General features: G+C 49.9%; 1 protein-coding gene across 1 annotated transcript in view; it reads right to left on the bottom strand.

The window, feature by feature from the left end:
* The window catches only part of LOC146869594 (uncharacterized), a 243168-nt gene that overhangs the window by 63780 nt on the left and 158049 nt on the right, over positions 1–21339 (bottom strand). The window contains exon 14 of the mRNA XM_085640151.1: positions 5549–5593. Coding sequence (XP_085496277.1) covers positions 5549–5593 — 45 coding nt within the window. The remainder of the gene's footprint in view (positions 1–5548; positions 5594–21339) is intronic.

Here is a 21339-nt window from a genome sequence, read left to right as displayed (position 1 = left end):
TATTTCTGACATCCAGCCAATAGAAAGAAAGCAATTTCCCACAATCCGTTAATATATTAGGGCGCTAATTACGATGTTGGGCGGACTTAAATCTGTCCAATACTGTCTCGGTCCTGGGACCAACCTACCTCTGGTTGGTGGTCCCGACTGACCTCCTTGAGCCCGTCAGAAGCCATCCGGAATGAGCGGCTGGTTTAGTTTCCGATCGGCAGCATTGCAATGCTGCGCTCAGAAAGTAAACTGAGCGTCCAATTACAATGCAGCCCGGAAGGCTCTGACCATCGGACACAGCCTTTCCGGGCCCCTAGAAGTCTTTCCTGTCATTCAATCTGTGTATTGGAGAGCACTCTGACTTCAGAGATCGCACCAATTGAATTACCCCCAGGTCCCTTATGTCCTCGTCCCATTCATTACTATGTGGAGATAACCATCTCCCGACAGAAAAAAGATCAGAAGAATGCTGGAACACTAACCCCGCCCCTCCCACCGGGAGTATATAAGGGGGACTTACCCAGCATTCCGCCTGTTATTTTTTTTCTGTCTGTCGACAGCATGGACTTGGATGCTGGTGCTGCTCCTGCTCCTGCTGGGCTGGGGTGGCGTGCGCTTCTTCTCTCCTCCCCCCGCCCGGCTGCCTGGCTTCGCGAGCGGGGGGGATTTTGTGTTGGTATGCCTCCCGGCCTGCCGGGCTTGCTGGGTGGCAGACTGTGCCTGGCTGGAAATCCTGATTGTTACCGGCCCTTTGCGGCAGGTGCGCCGCCTCCCGGTTGCTTCCGGGTCGCTGAGCGCGTCTTTCTGTGGCCTGGCCTGGTGGAAGACGCGCTGCGCTTACATGTCCAGTGGATTCTGGAGCCGGATGTTGGAGTGGGGGCCTTATTCCTGTTGGTGTTTCAGCCCCCACTCCGGGTAAGTCCCGCGTAGCGGTGTTTTGTTATCTCGCTCTGCTGTGTTCCCAGTTACAGCTTGACGCCTTTGGTTCGTTACGAGGAAGTGCATGTTTCGTCCAGGGCTCTGTTCTGCTTTGCAGGTTCCACAGTGGCGTTCTCCCGTATCTTCCGCTCAGCCCTGCGGTTGCGATGTTCTCCTCCTGCTACCTGTTGCTGCGGACAGTGGGTGCGGGGCTCTTCCTCCGCGGCTTCTTCCCGCCACCCATCCACTCCCTGAGCCGCAGGAGCGTTGCCGCTCTCGGTCCGGGAGAGCCTCTGGCCACGGGGTCTACTTTTCACTGGTCCTTGCTTCCCCTCATTTCATGATATGCATGGCTTTTTTGCTCCTGTTCCCTTTCTGGGGTTGGTATGTTGTCGCCCTTATTGTGAGGGCCTGTGTCACATATGCTGCGCGATGCGGCTACTCCAAGGCTGTTTGCTGCCTCCTGTACAGCTTGTGTGGCGCTGTGTTTCCGTGGACTCCGTTTGGTGTTGTACTTCGTGGTGCTGCCGGATTTGGGGCCTGGTGTCCCGTGTTTGTTGTCCCGGGCAGTGCTCTTGCTTCGGAATCGTGTGATTCTGGGCACGTCACTTGGTCTCCCATATTTGCGGCATGCTTTTGCTGTATGGTGTGCACTGTTTTTGTGTGCTCCCTGATGTGTGTGCGTTCTCTTGTGGCACACGTGGGTGCGGCCTGGCGACCTGCACTCACGTCTTTGCTCCATGACGCACGGTTTTGTGCTTCGTGTCTGTCATGGGTTCTGGCCTGGAGGGGTTCGCTTTCTGCGCTTGGTCCCAAGGTTGACCGGTTTGTTTTGCTGGCCGTCGCTCGGTGTCCCTGGATGCATACTGCTCTCCGTGGCTTTTTTATGTTGCATGCTTTGCTTCTCCTGCATTTGTGGCAGGGAGTCCGTCGTTGCTGCCATAGACTGGCAGTGTCTTTTACATCCTGTTCCTTGGGCTGCTGCCTTTTTCTCCCGTTTGGCTGGCTCGTCCGGACAGGGCTGGGGCATGTTTGTTGGGCTCTACTCGGGTCCTGTGTTCTACGTTGCCTTTGTGGCTACCTTGGGCTGTCTTTTGGGGTGGGGGCCTTGTTCCTGGTAGTGTCCCGGCCTCCTCTCCGAGTTTGTGGGACTTGGCTTTCCCTGTGTCTCTGGGATGGTGCTCTGCGCATGTGAATTGCTTATCCTGGAGGTTGTGCCTGTGGCTTCGGTGCCAGTTTTTTGTATCTGTCATCCTGCTGCTGTTCTGCCCCTCGTGGTCCCTTTCCCTGTTGCCTTTGCCTGCGCTTCTGCGTGGTTCTTCCTGGCACGCTTGTTTGAGCTGCATTTGGCCCTGGTTGTCTGCCAGCCCTGTCATTCGGGCTTGGTGCTGGTGCTACTTGGCTGTGTTCTGGGCCTGGTTGTTGCGGTCCTGGCCTCCGGGTTTTTTTGCCTGTGGCCTTTCCTCCCTGGGGATGGCTTCTCTCCTGGGTGGGGTCGCCCGCTTGGGTTTCTGGCTGAGGTTGGTTCCTCTTTTCTGCTTTCCCGGGCTGCTGGTTCTTGGCGGGCGCTGTGGTACTGGTCTGGCCTGCTTTCGGGGTCTGTCTCCCTTGCGGGTGTGCTTCAGGTTGCCCTGGTCGGTCCTCTCTGTTCCTAGCTACTGAGTGGTGTTCAGGGCTCCTCCTCTGCTTTGGTGCCTCGGGGGATTTTGTCTTCCCCTGGGGTGTCTTGTGTTTGGCCTCTTGGCTGTTGGCTGTGCTTCTTCCTTCAGCATTTCCCCTTGCTTCTTCTGGTCTCTTCTGGTGTCCGGGCTGCTGCTGGGTGGTTGATGTTTGCTGCCTGGGTGGGCCCCCCGAGTACTGTTAGCCTCCGCTGGGACTCTTCTGGCCTGCGGTGTTCTTCTCCGGCTTGGTTCGCTGTGGGGGAGGGTGTTGTCCCTGCCCTTTCTGGTGGTTGTTTTGCCGGAGTTGTGCCTCAGCTTTGCCCTGTACTAATGTTTTTCCGGGGGCCATGTTCCGGTCGCTCCTGGTCTGCAGGCTTGCGGTTGCTTATGCTTGGCCTTCGGCGGTGCCTGCTTTTAGTTGCCTGTTGCCTTCGGCCTTCCTCCCTGTTGGCTCCTGTACTTGGCTGTCTGCTGGTTTCTGTTTGGTACGGCCTGCTCGAGGTTGTCTGGTTGCGCTCTTGCTGTGGTCCTGGCCTGCCTGTTGCGGCTGTGTGGGAGGTTCTTTGGGTGGCCTGGCACTTCTTTGCTGGTGTCTTTTCTGCCTGTAGGGTGGCTGGTCCGTCTGCTGTCGGGTTCCGGTCCTTTCTGGTGTGGTGTGTTCCTGCCGTTGTGGCCTCTTGGTCCTGGCCTGTGCTCTGCTGGGGCCTTCCTTTCTTTGGCTTTCCCCCAGTTTTGGGTTGGGATTTCGGGTCCTTCTGGTCGTGCGGGTTGCTTGGCTTTAGCTTTGGCCTCCCGGCTGTGTCCTCAGTTGCCGTTTTGTGCCCTGGAGGTTCCTCCCCTGCGCATGCCCTGCCGTGGGTTGTGCCGGGCTGTGGGGTTTGGTGTGCTTGTGCGATCCTCCCTGGCTTCTGTTGCTTCTCTAGTCGGGTTGTTTTCGTGTTTCCTCTCCCCTGGTAGGTTGGGGTTCCGTGCTGTGGTGTTTGGGCCTGTCCCGCTCCTTCGGGGCCTCTGCGGTTTGTTGGCCCTTGGTCTTGCTGGCCTCTGTGTCTTTGCCCCTGCCTTCTGCTTGGGCTGTTTGGGGTCGTCGCTCCCTGGCCTGTCTCTGGTTGGGCTTGCCTGTTGTTGGTGTTGGCTCCCTTGGGGTTCCCTTGCCTGGGCTTAGGTTCTGTGGGTTGTTTGGCCGTCCGGTTGCACTCCTTCTCTGGAGTTCGGGGTGTGCCTTCTTCGGGCTGTTGCTTCCTGCTCCGGTTTCCTCCAGTTTGTGGTTGTTTTTTTTTTGCTGGAGCTGTGTTCTGGGGTTCATGTGGTTCCTCCTGTTCCCTTTTCCTCCTTCTTTTTCCGGGTCTCTTTGTCCCGGTTGGTTGCCTTGTTGGTTCTTGCTGCTCGGGCTTCCTAGAGGGGCTGGTTCCCTTGGTGCCTTGTTTCCTGGTCTCTCGGGGCCAGGTGGGTTGGCTTCCGGGGTTTGTTCTTCCTTCTCCGGTGCCTTGGTTTCCCTCTTTCCCTGTCTGTGGGCTTTTTCTCGCCTTCCAGACTGGGTGCTGGTGGTCTATTGGCTGCTGCTGACCTTTTTTCTCTGGGGGCCTGCTGCTCTTTTGTGGGGCTCCAGGGGTTTGTCCTCTGGTCTCTCTGGGGTTGGGTTGTTTGCTTCTCTTCTCTTGTGGTTGGTCCTGCCCTAGGTGGGCTTCTCGGCCCTTTTTTCTGGGGCCTGCTTTGGTTGTTTTTGGTTGGGGCTTCGCGTTTCTCTGACCCTCTTATCCCCTGGGTGTTTTTTTTCTTTCCGGGGCGTTGGTTCGGCTGGCATGGGTTCTCTATGCCTGGGTTTGGATCGTGTTGCCAGGATCTGGCTTGCTGGCCTGTTGGCTCTTGGCCTTTCTCTTTGGGTAGCCTCCTCGCTGTTGTTTTCTTCTTGCCTCGGCTGGCTTGTGTGTCCGTGCTCTCCCCTTCTCTGGTTGGCTGTGGGGTGTTCCTGCTGTGGGCTGGTTGGCCTCTGTGGTTGGCGGTCTGGTTGTCTGGTTGTCCTCCCTTTGTTTTGTTGGGTGCGTCCAGGATTGATGGGGCTCCCTCTTGTCGGGGGCTCTGCCTGGGGTTTCGCCAGTTCTGCCTTTTGCTTCCTGCGGTTGCTGCCTTGGTGTGGTTTCCTGGGTTGGCTTCTGTTTTGTTTGGGAAGGCCGGCTTTTCTGCTTTGGTATTCTCCACATAGTAATGAATGGGACGAGGACATAAGGGACCTGGGGGTAATGCTCTAATCTTCATTACTCCGGGTCCCGTTGTCCTCGTCCCATTCATACGACCCGCCCTCCCTCCCGTCCGGCCGGCCTTCCTGTTGTGGGCTTGGTTGTTCAGGCGGAATGCTGGGTAAGTACCCCTTATGTACTCCCGGTGGGAGGGGCGGGGTTAGTGTTCCAGCATTCTTCTGATCTTTTTTTCTGTCGGGAGATGGTTATCTCCACATAGTAATGAATGGGACGAGGACAACGGGACCCGGAGTAATGAAGATTACCAGTAAGTAATAGAGCATTTCCGCCCCCTCCTGTTTGTGAGTTGTGACTAGGAGAGGACTAACACTTCCAATAATGCAACTGGAAATAACTGACAGCCCTGGCCAGGATTAACATATCACTACCACTAGGGGTGCAGATAGAGAATTCTAGCATGTACCCCTGGAGCACAGATTCCATGAAGACATCCCAACCCCGCACAGCTGCTTGTGTGACAGCCCGACCCCATCCACCCCCTTCAATGACATCACCCCTCAGAGCTGGACAGCTCTTCCTTCCAAACTGTATGCAGCTCCTTTCAGCTACTAACCCTGGAAGTGCCCTGTGTGACTAGAAGTGCAGCCCCCTCTGCCACCCCACATACAGTTGCAAAACGTTTGTCTCTGCAGCTAAGAGGTGCCAATGGCAGTGAGAGGATAGAGTGAAAGTAAGGTGGGGAGCTGTATGACTAAGGACTGACTTCAGGATGCTGGCCCTTACCTGAGTTGCAATGGCGCCATATAATTCCACATCCGGGTTGTCAGCCTTGAGCCGTGAAAAAGAAAAACAAACAATTAGTGGAGGTAAACAGCAGCCAATTCTATGTATGAACATAAATGGTAAAGCTCTGAGAAAGGCAGTGACCTGCAAGGCAGCTCTCAATTTAATAGTGAGAGGCAGGGCTGGTCATATTTGGGATACCAAGACATTTGCCTGGGGTGGCAGGAGATAAAAGTGGCAAACTCATTTCACCTAAGCAGGGCCACTGGAATTATGTGATTTTGAGGCTGCGGCATTTTCCGCATATTTATGGATTTGCTGCATTTGCCACATAATCCATCACATGCTGTATTTTCTGCAGATTATAAGAGAAACATCTTTTTTCCTTGCTCATACAGATCAAAAGTTACTATGAATGTGGCAACACTTGTTGCTCCGCATTGGAAGGTCCTTCCCAAAGGTAAATTGGTCAACTTTCTGCTGCCTACTGCAGTATTTTGGTGTGAACTGGAGCTAATAGGTTGAAGCAGACAGTGGTAACGTACAAAAAATGCCAAAAAATAATTTAGTAATTATATAAATATAGCATGTTATGCTGCATAATTTGCCTTTTCTTGTTATATAATTTAGTCAGCGCTGCTGCATAATTGGTCCACCCCACCGCATAATTCCAGTGGCTCTAAGGAAACCATTTAATCTAAACTTGATAGCTTTATTACTATGGGGTCTGTTGATCAAAGAGCACGTAAAAGGGAACAACACACAGTATATGTCTCAATTTTAGCCTTTAGCATGATGTCACCGAGTAGTGAAATTGTGCGATGTGCACTTTTTCAAAAAGGTAGTTGTTTTGTGCGCCATATTTCTTTTTTAACACACAGGTCCTTATTTATGAAAAGTGTCGCATAGCTGGGGGAAAACAGCGATGCAACACTTTTCAGTGCGCTCTCCCTGTGACACCATGGATGCGCCGTATTTACAGTACGGTGTTCCATGTCGCAAGGATTTACAGACACGTCAGTAATCCTGATGTATCTGTAGGTGCATAAATGGCATATTGTTAGAATGTGTCTGAAAACAGACGCAACTCCAGCAATGTGTCATTTCGCATGGGGCAAGCCCCATGCGTAAGCCACTGCGTCACCCCTTATGCCCGATTCAAGCAGGTGTAAGGATTTGACACACTGACGCTGTAGAAGTGGCACAGTAAAATCTTATAGATTTCACTGCGCCATTTTTTATTTTTTTATTCTGTATTGAAATTTTTAACCAAAAACAATACAGCAAACATAGAAGTACAAATGGATAACGCCGTCATCTGAAAAATTGCCCCCTCTCCCCCACCCCGAAGAACCTTAACACCCACCCACCCTGGCTGGGCCTTGTCTATAATGAGAAAACTGCAGCAAATGAAGGTAAAAGAACAGAAAAAAGATCAGTTCTTCCACTGGCATAGGAAAGAAAAAAAAACATAAGAAAAACAATGTCCCCAAAAAAAGTATCAACAAACAGGATCATTCCAAGTATTACACCTAACAGTAGAGCCAAACGCACTAAAGCACGGGCTCAAAAAATGTGTCACCCATTGCCTCCATCGCGACTATCATCAGACCATCTAATAAGAGGGACCTGCTCTTGCTCTCTGCCCCTTTCTTGCATCTACTGCAGTCTCTCGCCTGCACACTGCCAGAACTCTCCCTAGCCATTGTTGACCCATAGGTGGAACAGAATCGAGCCAACGAGTGGCTAAACAGTGTCTAAATACTATCATTGCAATAAGGAGAAAGGTCTGAGCCCGAGCCGGTAGCTGAGGGCTACTCACTCCCAGTACAACCAGCTGGGGTGTCAACTCTATTCGCTGCTCCAGATGGGATTTTAAAATAGAACCAATCTCCCTATTAAATATGCCCAACTCGGGGCAGGAAGCGAACATATGAATGATGTCTGCTGCTGGATAGCCGGAGCGTGGAAATGTTGATCCCGCAACTCCTCCCCATTTGGAAATCTTCTACGGTGTTATATAGAGATTAAACAAAGTTTTAAAACGTTGCAGCTGGAGGTTGGCAGCAATACATGAGGTTTGGGCCATATAAAGTGAATCTTCCAATTCCCACACTCCAATCAATAGCCTCTCATGCCAGCAGTCACAATGTTTGGATAAATCATCCATCATCGTCTCATTCAATGTTTTACAGATCCCTCCAAGTGTACCTGCCCCTTTAAGCAAAATCTCCACCAGCGTCACCCGGGCAAAGCCACTACCACCTCCCCGTTTTCTCGCTAAGAAATCTCTTATCTGGAGATATTAAAAAATTGTCTGTTGTCGACCCCAAAGGTTTCCTTAATCATGTCAAAGAAAATCACACCTGTCTCATCTATGACATCCCCAACCAGCCTAACACCCTTCTTCTGACAGTTTTTCATATATCCGTCATTAAAGATGCTAGGGAACGACTTGTTGCCATACAATGGGGTATAAGCATTAATGAGACCCAAACCAAGCCTTGTTCGAACTGAAGTCCAGATTTTAAAAGCACACATCAGCGTCTTAAACTTCATCCTTTTGTAATAATTAAAATTCGTATAGTGCAGAAGACAGCCCCTGGCATTTGACCCCAGTAATAAATCATAAATTGAGGCGTTCTGTACTTGATCCAGTTCAGCCCTAATTATACTTCCTATTTTAGTTAATATAGCAGCCCAGTGGAATAGCTGAAGGTTGAGGACCACCCAGCCGCCTCTATCTCTAGTTAGCGTTAACATTTTTAGCGCCCTCCGAGGGCGACAATTGGCCCTAAAGAAATTTAGTGAACAACTGATTCATAGTTTTAAACCAAGTGTTGCTGATAGCCAACGGAATTGCCCTAAAGAAGTACAACATTTTCGGCACAAACACCATCTTTATAACATTACATCTCCCAACCAATGTTAACTTGAGATTGTCTATACAGTCAAAATCTGCTTTAAATTTTTGGAGTAATGGATCTAAATTTGTTTCAACGATTTTAGACACGTCCGCTGTTATTTTAACCCCAAGGTATGTTGCCTTCCGTACGACCCTAGGGTCATTAATCTGAAGTCCCTTGCCAACAACGACCAGGGTTTTGTTGGAATTTAGTTGATATCCCAAAATATGTCCAAAAAACTGTGCCTCTCTTTTCAATTTCAACTAATGCGCGGAGTGGGTCAGGGGTCATAATAGCCAGGTCGTCTGCATACGCCAGGATCTTAGTGCTCCCCCCATTGCTATGTATTGCTAAAATCTGTTTATTATCAACAATTTTCCTGACGAAAAGGTCAATGTACGAGGCAAATAATAGGGGTGAGCAAGAGCACCCCTGACGAGTCCCTCTACTAATTGACACAGGGCCTGACAATTCCCCCATAATAGCGACTCTGGCCACCAGGTTACTATACATTATTGAAATAGCCTTAATGAAGCCTGTACCTATCCCTCTACTCTAAAGAGTTGCCCACAGGAGTGGCCAGGAGACCCTATCAAAGGCTTTTTCCGCGTTTAGCAGGATTAGCCTGATAGGGTCTCACGTAAGCCCGCAGCATCAAAGAGAGCAATCACCCTTTGAACATGATCAATAGTGCTCCTTCCGGGAACAAACCCATGTTAGGTGGGTGAAACCAATTTCTTAACCACAGCCGCTAGCTGATTTGCCAGAATATTGGCATAGACCTTTACGTCATTATTAATTAACTTTATAGGTCAGTAAGCCCCAGCTCCTTAACCGATTTCCCTTTTTTGGGAAAGACCACAATGTTGGCCGAGCCCCAAGAGTCGGGTGCCCCCCGACCAGACTGGGCTTCTAGAAAAACCTCAACCATTAACTCTAGTAGGAAGGGAGCAAGTTTTTTTAGAATTCCCCCGGAACAGAATTAGTGCCTGCCGCCGTCACATTAGCCAGGGAGCTGATAACACCCGCAACTTCGTCGGCCGTAATGGGTACCTCCAGCGCCTCTCTTTCTTTCCTAGTTAGTTTTCCCCCTGGGAGTTCTGCTAGATAATCCTGAATTTCCTTCTCACTTCCTGTGGTTTCTTCAGTGTAAAGCTGTTGATAGAATCACTGGAAGGCAGCCCGTATATCAAAAGCCTCTAAAACTAACCCAACTTGAGGATCATCCTTCGCGAGAATGACCCCGTGTCGCCCGTTGTCTAGTACGTACTGCAAGCAAGTGTCCCACTCTCTCGCTGCATTCGTACATTTTGGATCACCAGGCTGCATATTTCCCTGCCGCTTTGTTTGTCGAGACTTCTAAAATTTTTGATTTAGCTAATGCTACCCGTGTTTGTGCCTGCCCCACATCCCCCCCACTCATAATAATATCTACTGATTGCTTCTCTGCCTCAATTAGCTTGCTATAGAGTTCCTGCATGTACAATTTACCCTGCTTCTGGGACTGCCAGCCATACCTTGAGGTTTCCCCTCTTATCCCAGCTTTCAGAGCATCCCATACAATATCCAACGTGCACTATCCCTGTTCTCAGATATAAATCTCGGAATCCATACTCTCATACATGCGATATAATCCTCATCATAAAGGAGTGCTCTATCGAAAATCCAGCGTGGTACCTCCCTCCTTGGAACTTGAAGTGGTATCTCGAGGACTAGTGGGTTATGGTCAGACATGACACGTGGAAATTTAGAAATTGGACAGTTTGTCGAGAGTCTCTGAGACACAAAGAAATAGTCGAGCCTAGAATGTGACTGATGTGGAGCTGAAGAAAAGGTAAAGCCAGCATCATGGGGTTCTTGTGAGGCCCAAATGTCAATAAGTCCATGAGTCATATATAAATTCTGCAAAGATTTAAAAACTTTAGGTTTATGACCGCTATATAGATTAGGCCCCTGCTTAATAGTGTTAGCACTCAAATTTAAATTAACATCCCCACAAATAATTAAAGGCAATGGCCACCCAACAAGTTCCATATTTAACCAATTGAAGAGGGCAGGGTCATCAAACACAGAACCGTAGACCGAACAGAGCGCTAAGGAGTAATTGTCCGCATTGCATAAAGTAATATCCCATCTGCCCAAATGATCCGCTTTAGGCAGTGAAAAGCTGAAGGTTTTTCTGCGGGCTATGATAGTTGGACTCATCGCTCAGCTATCAAGTCCAAACCAAAAAGGTGGCAGGGACTTGCTTTGGGCTCTTACGGGGGCTGAAACCCCTACTGGGGTTTTTTGACCCCCCGACGCGCCAGACTATCATTCAGGCAGCTATAATGTCCAGATTGGACTATGCCTGTTCTTTGTATTTAGGGGCAAATAAAGCAGAGATTGCTCGGCTACAACGGGTTCAGAACGCAGCAGCCAGATCACTGATTGGCTTGCGCAGGTTCCGCCAGGTGTCAGCCACAATCCACCGGCTTCATTGGCTGCCGGTGGCCAGGATAATTGAATTTAAGGCCCTTTGCATTACTTTTAAAGCCCTGAAATACAACACCCCTAGTATTCTGGCCAACCTAGTTATTCCCTATGTTCCCACGCGCCAGCTCCGTTCACATGGCCAGCACTTGGTGAGGGTCCCTGGGTTCCAGAGAGTGCGGGCAGGAGGCAGTTCCTTCCGCGGCAGGGCAGCCCTCCTTTGAAATCCACTGCCCACTCACATTCGAAGCCATACCAACTATTTGGCTTTCAGGAAGGCCATGAAAACATACTTATTTCCCACTGTGTAGTCCCTGCCTTCCCTCCGTGTTAGTTGCTTTGCTGACAGTGCCGGGACGCCCCTTTACTGGGGCAGTTGTTGCGCTATATAAATGGTAGTAACATAACATAACATAGCTACCCCTTTTGTGCGTGTACCTTGGGTTGTGAAGGAAACTAGCTGATAAACCTGCTAATTCTGCCATCTTTTGTCTCCCAGCTTCGATATGTGTCTCTTGCAGACATACTATGTCCGCATTCAGATGCTGAATATCTTCATTGACCCTGTGCTTTTTATGAGGATTGTTTCAACCATAAATGTTAACAGATGCAATTCTGAGCTTACCCCTTGCCATTTGTCAAAGTCGAGTTCCCATTTGTCTTAATCCAAAGCTTTCTTAAAAATCTGGATAATATCCATGCCATTCCATATAATTCTACCCATTGAACCAGCCACCCACCCAAAAGCTTGCCCCCCTCCTCCCACCCTACCTTACGGCAAAAAAGTTCCAAGGACCCTTGTGATACCTCCTGCATGATACTGCTTCCCACCACCACCCATCAAACTCCCCCAAATAAACAACAGAAAGTAAGTGTAGGAGTAGGATCTGCACTTATGTTGCCCCCACTTTTTTTCTGATGTTTACACTGGTTTCTGACTATAGTCTGGCTGGGTCCCTGCTAATCAGGGCCCCAGTCTCTCTGTTCTCTCTAAACAACTTGGAGTGCATAGTAGATGCACTAGTGATTGGATACTGTGGTACCTTATGAGCCCCTAGTATATGGTACCTTAGGTACCAAGGGCATAGGTACTTCACAGGCATACAAGGGGCTGAAGCATGTATTATGCCACCCTTGGGAAGCAGACTAAATCTGACACCAGAGGCCTGCTACTGCAGCCTGGGTGAGGTAGTGTTAGCACTCCTCACTGAGGTATAGGTTCCTATATCTCACCATACACACACATATAAACCTATCAGTCACCCCTAAGGCAGGCCCTATCAATCCTGAGGGCAGGGTGCTTGGTTTACAATGTGAGGGGGTGCCTCTGCATGAGCAGGACCCCTCTGCAGCTGGCAGAGTCTATCCTCTGTGGCTGTTTGTGGATGCGGTTAAACCATATACTCTTAAGAGCATTATAACCTCCCGGTCAATGCTAACTTTGGAATGACTGCATCAAAACATGTCGTGTTTGGTGTCAAACAACTTGGAATCATACCCCCACACCAGTAACTGGTGTGGGAGTATGATCCCACCCTTCTAGAGGGGACAACATGTACACACTGTGGAAACACGGTAGAAATCTGAAAGAGCCCTGGCATCACAAAATGGATGCCACCAGCACAGACACTGAGCTGCCCTCCTGCTGCTGACTAAAACTCGCAGAGGAGGAGGCCCAGCAATAGGTATCCTGTCACAGGGAGGTGTCACCACCTTCCACACAGGATTTAGTGTATTGGGGCTGGGGGGGGTGCACTCCTAGAGTGCTTTGAAGTCCTGCACTGGGGGAGCAGTAGGCTCCTCTGTGCATATGCCAGCTCAAACCGGTTCAGGGGCTACCTGTCCCTGCTCTGGCACTAAACTGGACAAAGGGAAGTGGGTGTAACCACCCACTCCCCTGACCCTCCCAGAGGAGTGATCATAGAGCTAGTCCCTCCCTTTCTTTTAGTATAAGATAGGGAACCCTTGCCATTGCAAACTAGATATGCCTGGACGATGCTTTACTAGAAGAATCCTGGTCCTTCGATGTTCCACTACCTTTGGAAGACAGAAGAATCTCCCTTGGAGTTAAGGAGTGACACCCCTGCTTGGCAGGCACCAAAAACTTGAATCAACAGTCGCAAACTTTCCCGCTCCCGCTGGAGTCCAAAGTCTCTGCAGCCCTGGAAGTGGATTTCCTGACTTCTCGACGGCCATTGTGAGTCCCCAGCAGAGCTGAGGTGAGTGGACCCCACGAGTGACGAGGAACAGCAATACCCGGGTACCGTGCACTATTGTCGAGTGCAACCCCTTCACGACATTCTATGAACTTGTGCATTGGACCACGTGTGGTCCAAGCCTCCATCAAAATTTCCCTTGAAAATCAGAGGCCTACCTTGTCCCGAGTGACCATGGGCTCCTGTGAAGTGAATCCTCACGAGGCATCTTCATGATCCCTTGCCCGTTGGCTTGTGGATCCCCTGAAGACTTTCTCATCAAACCAAAGGGCTCCCCTGGTTGCTCCAGGCCTGCCCTCACTTACCCTCGCTGGGTGAGTCCCTCAGACCTTGCTGGTCTGCACCGCTGACTTTCATCAATTTCCATGAGACTTGCCAAGGCTTGTTGGCTCCAATCCGGTTGCCGACACCTCAGTAAGCTGCAGACTTTATGGGACACTCCAAATCCAGCTCCTGGTTATCCTCGACGCCTCCTGGACCTCGTGGCTGAAGAGTCAAAACACCCTTGATCACCTGAGATCACCCGACTTCTGTGGGCATCCATCTTCCTCGCCCCGGGTCACTGGCAAGTGACTGTGAACACTGTCCCTTCTGCTTTCAAGTCTTCTTCATCGTGAATCCAGCCTTGGATTCCAATGAACACTTCTTCAGCCTTCACAAGCAGCAAAACTTCTTCGGCTTCCATAGAAAATGACGACGCGACCCGACACCAAAAGACACCTATGCACCCGGGTTCCCTGGGTGAGGTAACTCGTGCACTCTGGTACTCCTGTGGGTGTTGGCCCTCGAACTACTTACCTTGTAAGTGACTTGCTTGTCGACCTCCTAGAAGTACCCTTAAACTTTAAAAATCCAACTGCGACTTGCTCCATTGAAATCAATAGGGAACCCGCGGCTGTGCTCTCACACTGCACGCGCCTCCCGTGGGTCCTTTACTTACCTGCCTTGGGTGGATTGGTGAAGCCCCAGCGATTCTACAGGTCCTAGGCCTTGTCCCCTTGCAAGTCGACTTTCCTAAACCTCTTTTTTAGTATATGGTCTTGTACGCCCCTAGGGCCCCAGCCATATCTGTCCTTAACTTATTGTGAAACGTTGCTATTTGCATATGTTCCTGACTTCTAATCTCATAAAGAGATTAGTAGAGTGTGTCTAGAAATAAATATTTATATATTTGATATATATACCTGTGTGGTGTCCTTTCATTTGGTAATTCAAGAGATTATAAGGTAAAACAAGCTGCTTTACATTCCTCTGAGACTTAGCCTGAAGGCTACTCTCCATAGCTACCACTAGGATAGCTTCCTTTAAAAGGTTGTCTTAAACCTATCTACCATAAGAGTCGAATTGGACTGGTGCAAGGTGGCCACTATAACTAGTGACCAGCATATGCCAGGCCAACTTCTCACAGTAAGTATGATTATTGTCAGAGTACATCAGCCTTCAGGATCTTTCTGATTTGAGACTCCTGATATTTCACGTAGAAATTCTTGTGCTTGTATCTCAGAAGAAAAAACCCTTATATTTCCCCGGTGTATGACCTTGAGGCGTGCAGGGCTTAGCAGATGCACCTCGCAGCCGATCTTCTGGAAGGGAGTGATATGCTGACGTAGCCTCCACCTTCTTTCCACAGTAGTGTGGCAGAAGTCCGGCCTGACGAAAAAGGAATAACCCTCAGCTGAGCGTCTTGCTTCAGGGTGCACCTTATCAAAAATTGCTTGTCGTAAAAGAAAGTTGCCCAAAAAAATGAATATAGCACGGGGTTTATCATTCACATCATTGTGCCCCTTCCTTTTTTTCAACATGAGAAGGAAACGATGCACTCGCTGTACTTCTGTATCCCAATTCCAGTGTGCAAGCTTGGGGAAGTCGCCCTTCAGTAATCGCAGCACAAACCCTCTAATGTCATCCCCTTCCGCTTTTTCCGGAATACCCAATAGCCTTAGATTGTTACGCCTCTTGCGATTTTCAAAATCTTCAAGCTTCCACATGACATCCGTCATCCTGGATTCATTTGATGTAACTTGTTGGGCAATACTCTCAGCTCCGGTCTCTAAAGACACCACTCGCTCTTTCAACACCGTTGTTCTTTCAGCAATTTCTGTGCAGGTTTTGTTTATTTTACGAATGGCCCCATGTATCATCTTTGTTGCATGATGAGTCCTCTTATGCTCCTGTCGAGCTTCAGATTGGATCTGCTTAAGAGTGGAATGAGATCCATCGAAGGAGGCGCCTCAGTTGTAGCCTTAGTTAAAGAAAGTGTATTATTTTCCCTTTGAGCGCTGGCATCGGGTGCCAATCCATCATCAATTCCAAAATGCATAGTAGTATAATCCCATTTTAATTGTCCAGATTGGTTTTGATGGGAATCAGTTTGTCTTGCATCCTGCGTTTTTTTTCTATTCCGCCGTGTCTGAGTGGAAAGGCGCTTTTGCGTGCTGGGGTTATATAGTGAACTGTCTGAGACTTGCTCTGAATCCTCCAGCATGGATACTTCATTTCTGCTAGCATTAGATGGCTCAGAGTTGTTAAGAGAAAAAAAAATGTATCGCCTCCTTTGGGGGTCTCTGCGATCATGTACTGTGTTTGAGAGTGAGCCTGGGATTGACAGTTAAGCTTTCATTAGTGGCCTGCTCCTGTTTCTTATTAACAAGTTTCCACTCGCAGGAGTTCCTCCTGGCCTAAACATATAAATGGTAAAGGCCCCAGTCCCATACTTTCAGTACCTGGGGGTGGAAGGCCATCTCCGCCTGTAACCGGCACTGCTGTGGCTTCACTATTAGCTTCATCGACCTCCATGTCTGCTTCACCTTTCTACTACACTCTCTCTTTCCCCCGCCGGAAAACATCCACGGAATCACTCGCTGTCTGCCGGGGGCAGAGACCGCCTCCTCTCCTGGACGCTGATCCATTACTTTCAGTTTTCCTGAAGCCGCCTCCACGCTTCCTGTTGCCGCTGCGGGAGTAGCGTCTCCTCCTTTCTTCCCGCTCGGCGCTTTCTGAGTTGCCGGGGGCCGTGCTGGGTCCCCGCAGTGCTTGCTCCATTACCCACAGCGCCAACCTCCCCACGGTCCCGGGGAGGCTTGGAAGGCTTTGGTGGCATGTTGACCCATCGGAGCTGGCGGCCGCCACCACCAATGCCGAGCAGAATCCCCAAAGCAGTCCGGATCAGCAGGTGGGCGAGTTTTCTCGTCCTTCCGAGCAGTCGTCTCAAACAGTATAGTATATTGTAAATGGCCATCGAATGCATATTTAACTGATGTTTCCTCGGGTGATCCCTGGAGCCATAGATGGGTGGTGAATCGCAGACCCTCACACAGCCGCCATCTTGCCTAGCAGTGTCCAAAACTCACTGCGCCATTTCTACAAGGCTTTTCTGCTTTGGGAAGCCCACACTGCATACATTATGCCTGTCTCAGGCATAATGTAGTGCAGGGGTTTACAAAGTGACACATCTGCCTAGATGCATCACTTTGTAAATATGGTGCAGTGTGGCGCATTTTTTAAGCCGCCGCAGCGTCACAAAAAGTGACGCAACGGCAGCGTAGGGGCCTCATAAAGGAGGCCTACAAACTATTAGTACATGGGGACGCTTTGCTGAAGAGGAAGCCCTGCTGCTGTTCTTTGCTATCTGCCTACTGGGGACCTGCCTTTAATAACAACTGTTCGCCGGACCCGCTTCGCGGGTCCCGCTTCACCAGCATTACCTTGGGGAGAACTGCGCTGTGTCCGTGAGGCTTGTGGCGCTCTGGGGAACTGGGTAGGGCTGCGAGCGTTTCAGCAGGGACTCCGTGTCCCAGGAGTCCCTGCCTGGCCGATTGAAAAAACCTGGCCCGCTCTCCCTCTCAGCCCCGCCCCCTGCACACGGTGTGTGAAAAGGATTCTGCCTGCCTTTCCTCACTGGGACGCTTTGCTGAAGAGGAAGCCCTGCTGCTGTTCTTTGCTCCCTGCCTACTGGGGACCTGCCTTTAATAACAACTGTTCGCCGGACCCGCTTCGCGGGTCCCGCTTCACCAGCATTACCTTGGGGAGAACTGCGCTGTGTCCGTGAGGCTTGTGGCGCTCTGGGGAACTGGGTAGGGCTGCGAGCGTTTCAGCAGGGACTCCGTGTCCCAGGAGTCCCTGCCTGGCCGATTGAAAAAACCTGGCCCGCTCTCCCTCTCAGCCCCGCCCCCTGCACACGGTGTGTGAAAAGGATTCTGCCTGCCTTTCCTCACTGGGACGCTTTGCTGAAGAGGAAGCCCTGCTGCTGTTCTTTGCTCTCTGCCTACTGGGGACCTGCCTTTAATAACAACTGTTCGCCGGACCCGCTTCGCGGGTCCCGCTTCACCAGCATTACCTTGGGGAGAACTGCGCTGTGTCCATGAGGCTTGTGGCGCTCTGGGGAACTGGGTAGGGCTGCAAGCGTTTCAGCAGGGACTCCGTGTCCCAGGAGTCCCTGCCTGGCCGATTGAAAAAACCTGGCCCGCTCTCCCTCTCAGCCCCGCCCCCTGCACACGGTGTGTGAAAAGGATTCTGCCTGCCTTTCCTCACTGGGACGCTTTGCTGAAGAGGAAGCCCTGCTGCTGTTCTTTGCTCTCTGCCTTCTGGGGACCTGCCTTTAATAACAACTGTTCGCCGGACCCGCTTCGCGGGTCCCGCTTCACCAGCATTACCTTGGGGAGAACTGCGCTGTGTCCGTGAGGCTTGTGGCGCTCTGGGGAACTGGGTAGGGCTGCGAGCGTTTCAGCAGGGACTCCGTGTCCCAGGAGTCCCTGCCTGGCCGATTGAAAACACCTGGCCCGCTCTCCCTCTCAGCCCCGCCCCCTGCGCGTCACTCTAACTATATTTCTGCCATCCCTCCCCGCTGCGCGGGAGCGCCCGGGGCTAAGCCCGGGCAAAGGGCGGGCCGTTTGAGGCCGTTCGAGGACGGTGGAGGCCGGGACCGGGCCACCCCCCCTTTATCTGTCCTGTCTCGCCGGACCTCCCTGGGGTTCGTACACCTGCCCCTTTATATATTCATCGGCAAGCCATCTATCCCACTGATACAATGGTGCTAACACGAGGCAGGAAAAAAAAGGCCGCGGGAGGGGTGGGTAACCTCCTAGGACCAATGGACGATTTTATCATTAAGGCAAACTCTTTTATTGATCAGAGTATTAGCCTTATGGAGGGTAGGGTGTCTTTAGACCTTGCACGCACCAAGAGATCTTCCTTGTGTACTCTAGCGAGTGTAAGATCCCCTGAGCTAGTTACTGCTCCTGAATCTAGATCACTGAATGAAGGTAGGCGTAGCTTACCAAGCATGGTGGATTTATCTGCATCTCCGCTATCAGACCTACAGACCAGCACAGATCTGGAAAAATCCCCCGACCTCCTCCCGCAATCCCCACAGCTATCCTCGCAAGTTACACCAGACGAAACAAGAAGAGATAGAGGGAGGAGGGAGGGTGCTGTGAGGAAAAGGAAGATAGACATAAACCAGCCTTCCCTAGTTCCCAATACACCAGTTTTTAATAAATCAGTTTCTAGGCCTAGTTCAACTGAGAACTTACACTCGAGAAAGGTACAAGTAGTTCACTCTGCGATACTACATCGCTCAGCACACGATAGTTCCGACCCCATCTTTGTGGCCTCATTGACTGATGTCCCTAGTGGTGGAGACCCACTCCGGTCTGATAATTTACAGATGTCATTAAACAGTATAGCGGATCTATTGAAATCACTACTCACCCCAATAGAACTTAGGTTAACAAAAATAGAAAATAAATTGACCAATCTTTTAAATCTGCATAAGACTAAGCAGGTATTAGGGACACAAATTCCACGAGCAAAAAACCAGATTCAGAATCCAGCCAAATCAGCACCCCCACAAAATCGTATTTCTACTCCTACTGCCCCATTACAAAAATTAATTCCATCTACTAACTCAAAAATTAATAGTCCAGCAAAACCCGCCCCTAAAAACACCGCCACCTCAACAGTGGCAAGTACCTTGCCCCAAAAAACAATGGTACAAAATGCTCAAGCCTCAACAAATTCGGCCTGGCCGTTGATAGCTTCAAAAACGGCACCCTCAGTTTCTGACACAGGTGGTATGAGGGTAGATCAACTGCCCAGACTTCCTGTTGACTTGCCCCCGGAAGCCTACCCCCTTGTGGCAGTAATGACAGGTGTCCCTGAACTCTTGGATTATAATTCAGAACCCACATGGTCCCTAAAGAATAAAGTGCAATTCTGGCTCAACACTAATTGCCCTGTCCCACCGACAAGGTCCTACAGGATCCTTATGGTACGTAGAACCACCTGGGTGGGCCAAGGCCGGAAATCACTGCCAGGCGACTGCATCGTGGTAACCTTTGATGATCCTAGAGCAGTCGACCATATTTGTGCATGGGAAAAATCATGTGAAAGTGGAGGAATAAGCATCAAACGGCTTTCCTTCTTTTACCCACCAAGGTTGTCAAACATCCAAGAGCCATCTTGGCAACCGATGGATCCCCGCTATTTCGACCATGACAGCCACAGGCAGACAATGGGTCCCTGCCATCCCCAATATGACAATTCTTGGAAAACGGTGGGGCATCGACACCTGGGTAGAGACTGGGACAGTTGGGGTGGGACACATACGTTGAGGGAGGTAAACCATGAGCGCACTCGCTGGGTTCCTTGGTCCGGTATTCCCACACATAACCGATTCAGCGGTCTAGAAATGGTCGACTGACCACTAACATTGATTGACCCCATTAACCCAAAGTCTATTATGGACAATGTCAATACACCGGATTTAAACAACCCAGTTATATTTGGCGAAACAGAGGGGACTGGGGTAATAAGGACACAGGCGCTTGACGGTGCTAGCACAACCAATAGGGAATGTAGGCTTTCTTCCTCCATTGTGACTCCTCAGCTATTAACGACACAACATTTACCCAGCGATATTAGCTTTAGTATAAGCTCCAGTGTAGCAACCACGGAAGTTAGGCCGAGTTTTTCATCTTACAGCCTGATTACGTGGAACGTGGCAGGTTTGAGTAAAAAGGTCCACCAGCAAGCATGGCTGGATGTTATTAATAAACATACCATAGCCTGTTTGCAGGAAACCTGGACGACCGAGGAAATCCACATTATAGGATTCCAAACCTTTCATTCGCCCGCACTTATTAGTAAGCAGGGCAGGAATAAAGGAGGCCTTTGTACTTATGTGGCTACAACTGCGGAACTCAGGGTCAACAAGTGTCTTAATGCAGAGTTTTATCAGGTCCTGATCTTTAAAGGGCCCCGCTCTGTCAATGTAATTTTAATTAATTTTTATAATAACGTACCATCTATCCATACAGAGCACGTTCTTCACAACCTTCTAAATAGCATAATATCTTTAATAGACAATCTTGTAGGTGAGAAGGTGTTAATCTGGGTAGGTGACTTTAATTGCACTGTCTGCCCCCTTTCTGCAACTGGTTTGTGCGGCCTAGCAGATTATGGGGAAGACTGCCCTACCCATTTCACCCACTCACAATTAGGCAACTCCTTAAATAACATGATGTTCTATTTGAATTTATCCTTTGTAAACGAACTGTGCAGCCCGATCATCCCGTTTCAACCAACTTTCAATGGGCGAGGGTGTAACTCCACCATAGATTTTACCTTAATGTCCCCGGCCCATGCTGGCTGCATAACCCTCTGGGAGACTGGAAAGGCTCTCTTCGGAGATCATTACCCCATATCATTCTCTGTAAAAACAATGGGAGAATGTAGTCAACCCAAGAAGAACCCTAATTATGCCCCCAAGGTTAATCTCGGCGCTGTAAATGGGTATGTTGTCAAATGGGATAAAGTTGAGCCAGCTGGCTTCCTAAAGAGCTTGGTTTCGACGTCTCTTGAGGATATTCATGTATGTTTAACAGCTGACATGGAGCCTGATAAAGTCGTGGCTGCCTTTTCTAATATCCAACGGACAGTAAAAGATCTTTTATTTAGAGAACATAGGCAAACAGCTAAGCACCCACAAGGTTGGTTTGATAATAAATGCACCAAAGCTTTGACTTCTCTCAAAAAGGCCCTACAGACTAAACCAAAAAACCAAGACCTAATCCGTCAAGCTAGAGGAGCTTACAAATTGACCATTAAAACGAGAAAAGCCACCCTTAAGCGGGAGGCGTGGGCGGCCTTACGTGAGGCCTCGCTACAACGCGATAGTACATTTTTTTGGAAAGTGGTA

Source organism: Triturus cristatus, chromosome 1_1 (genome assembly GCF_964204655.1).
Source record: "Triturus cristatus chromosome 1_1, aTriCri1.1, whole genome shotgun sequence".
NCBI lineage: Eukaryota > Metazoa > Chordata > Amphibia > Caudata > Salamandridae > Triturus > Triturus cristatus.
This window is presented reverse-complemented; position numbering and strand designations above follow the sequence as displayed.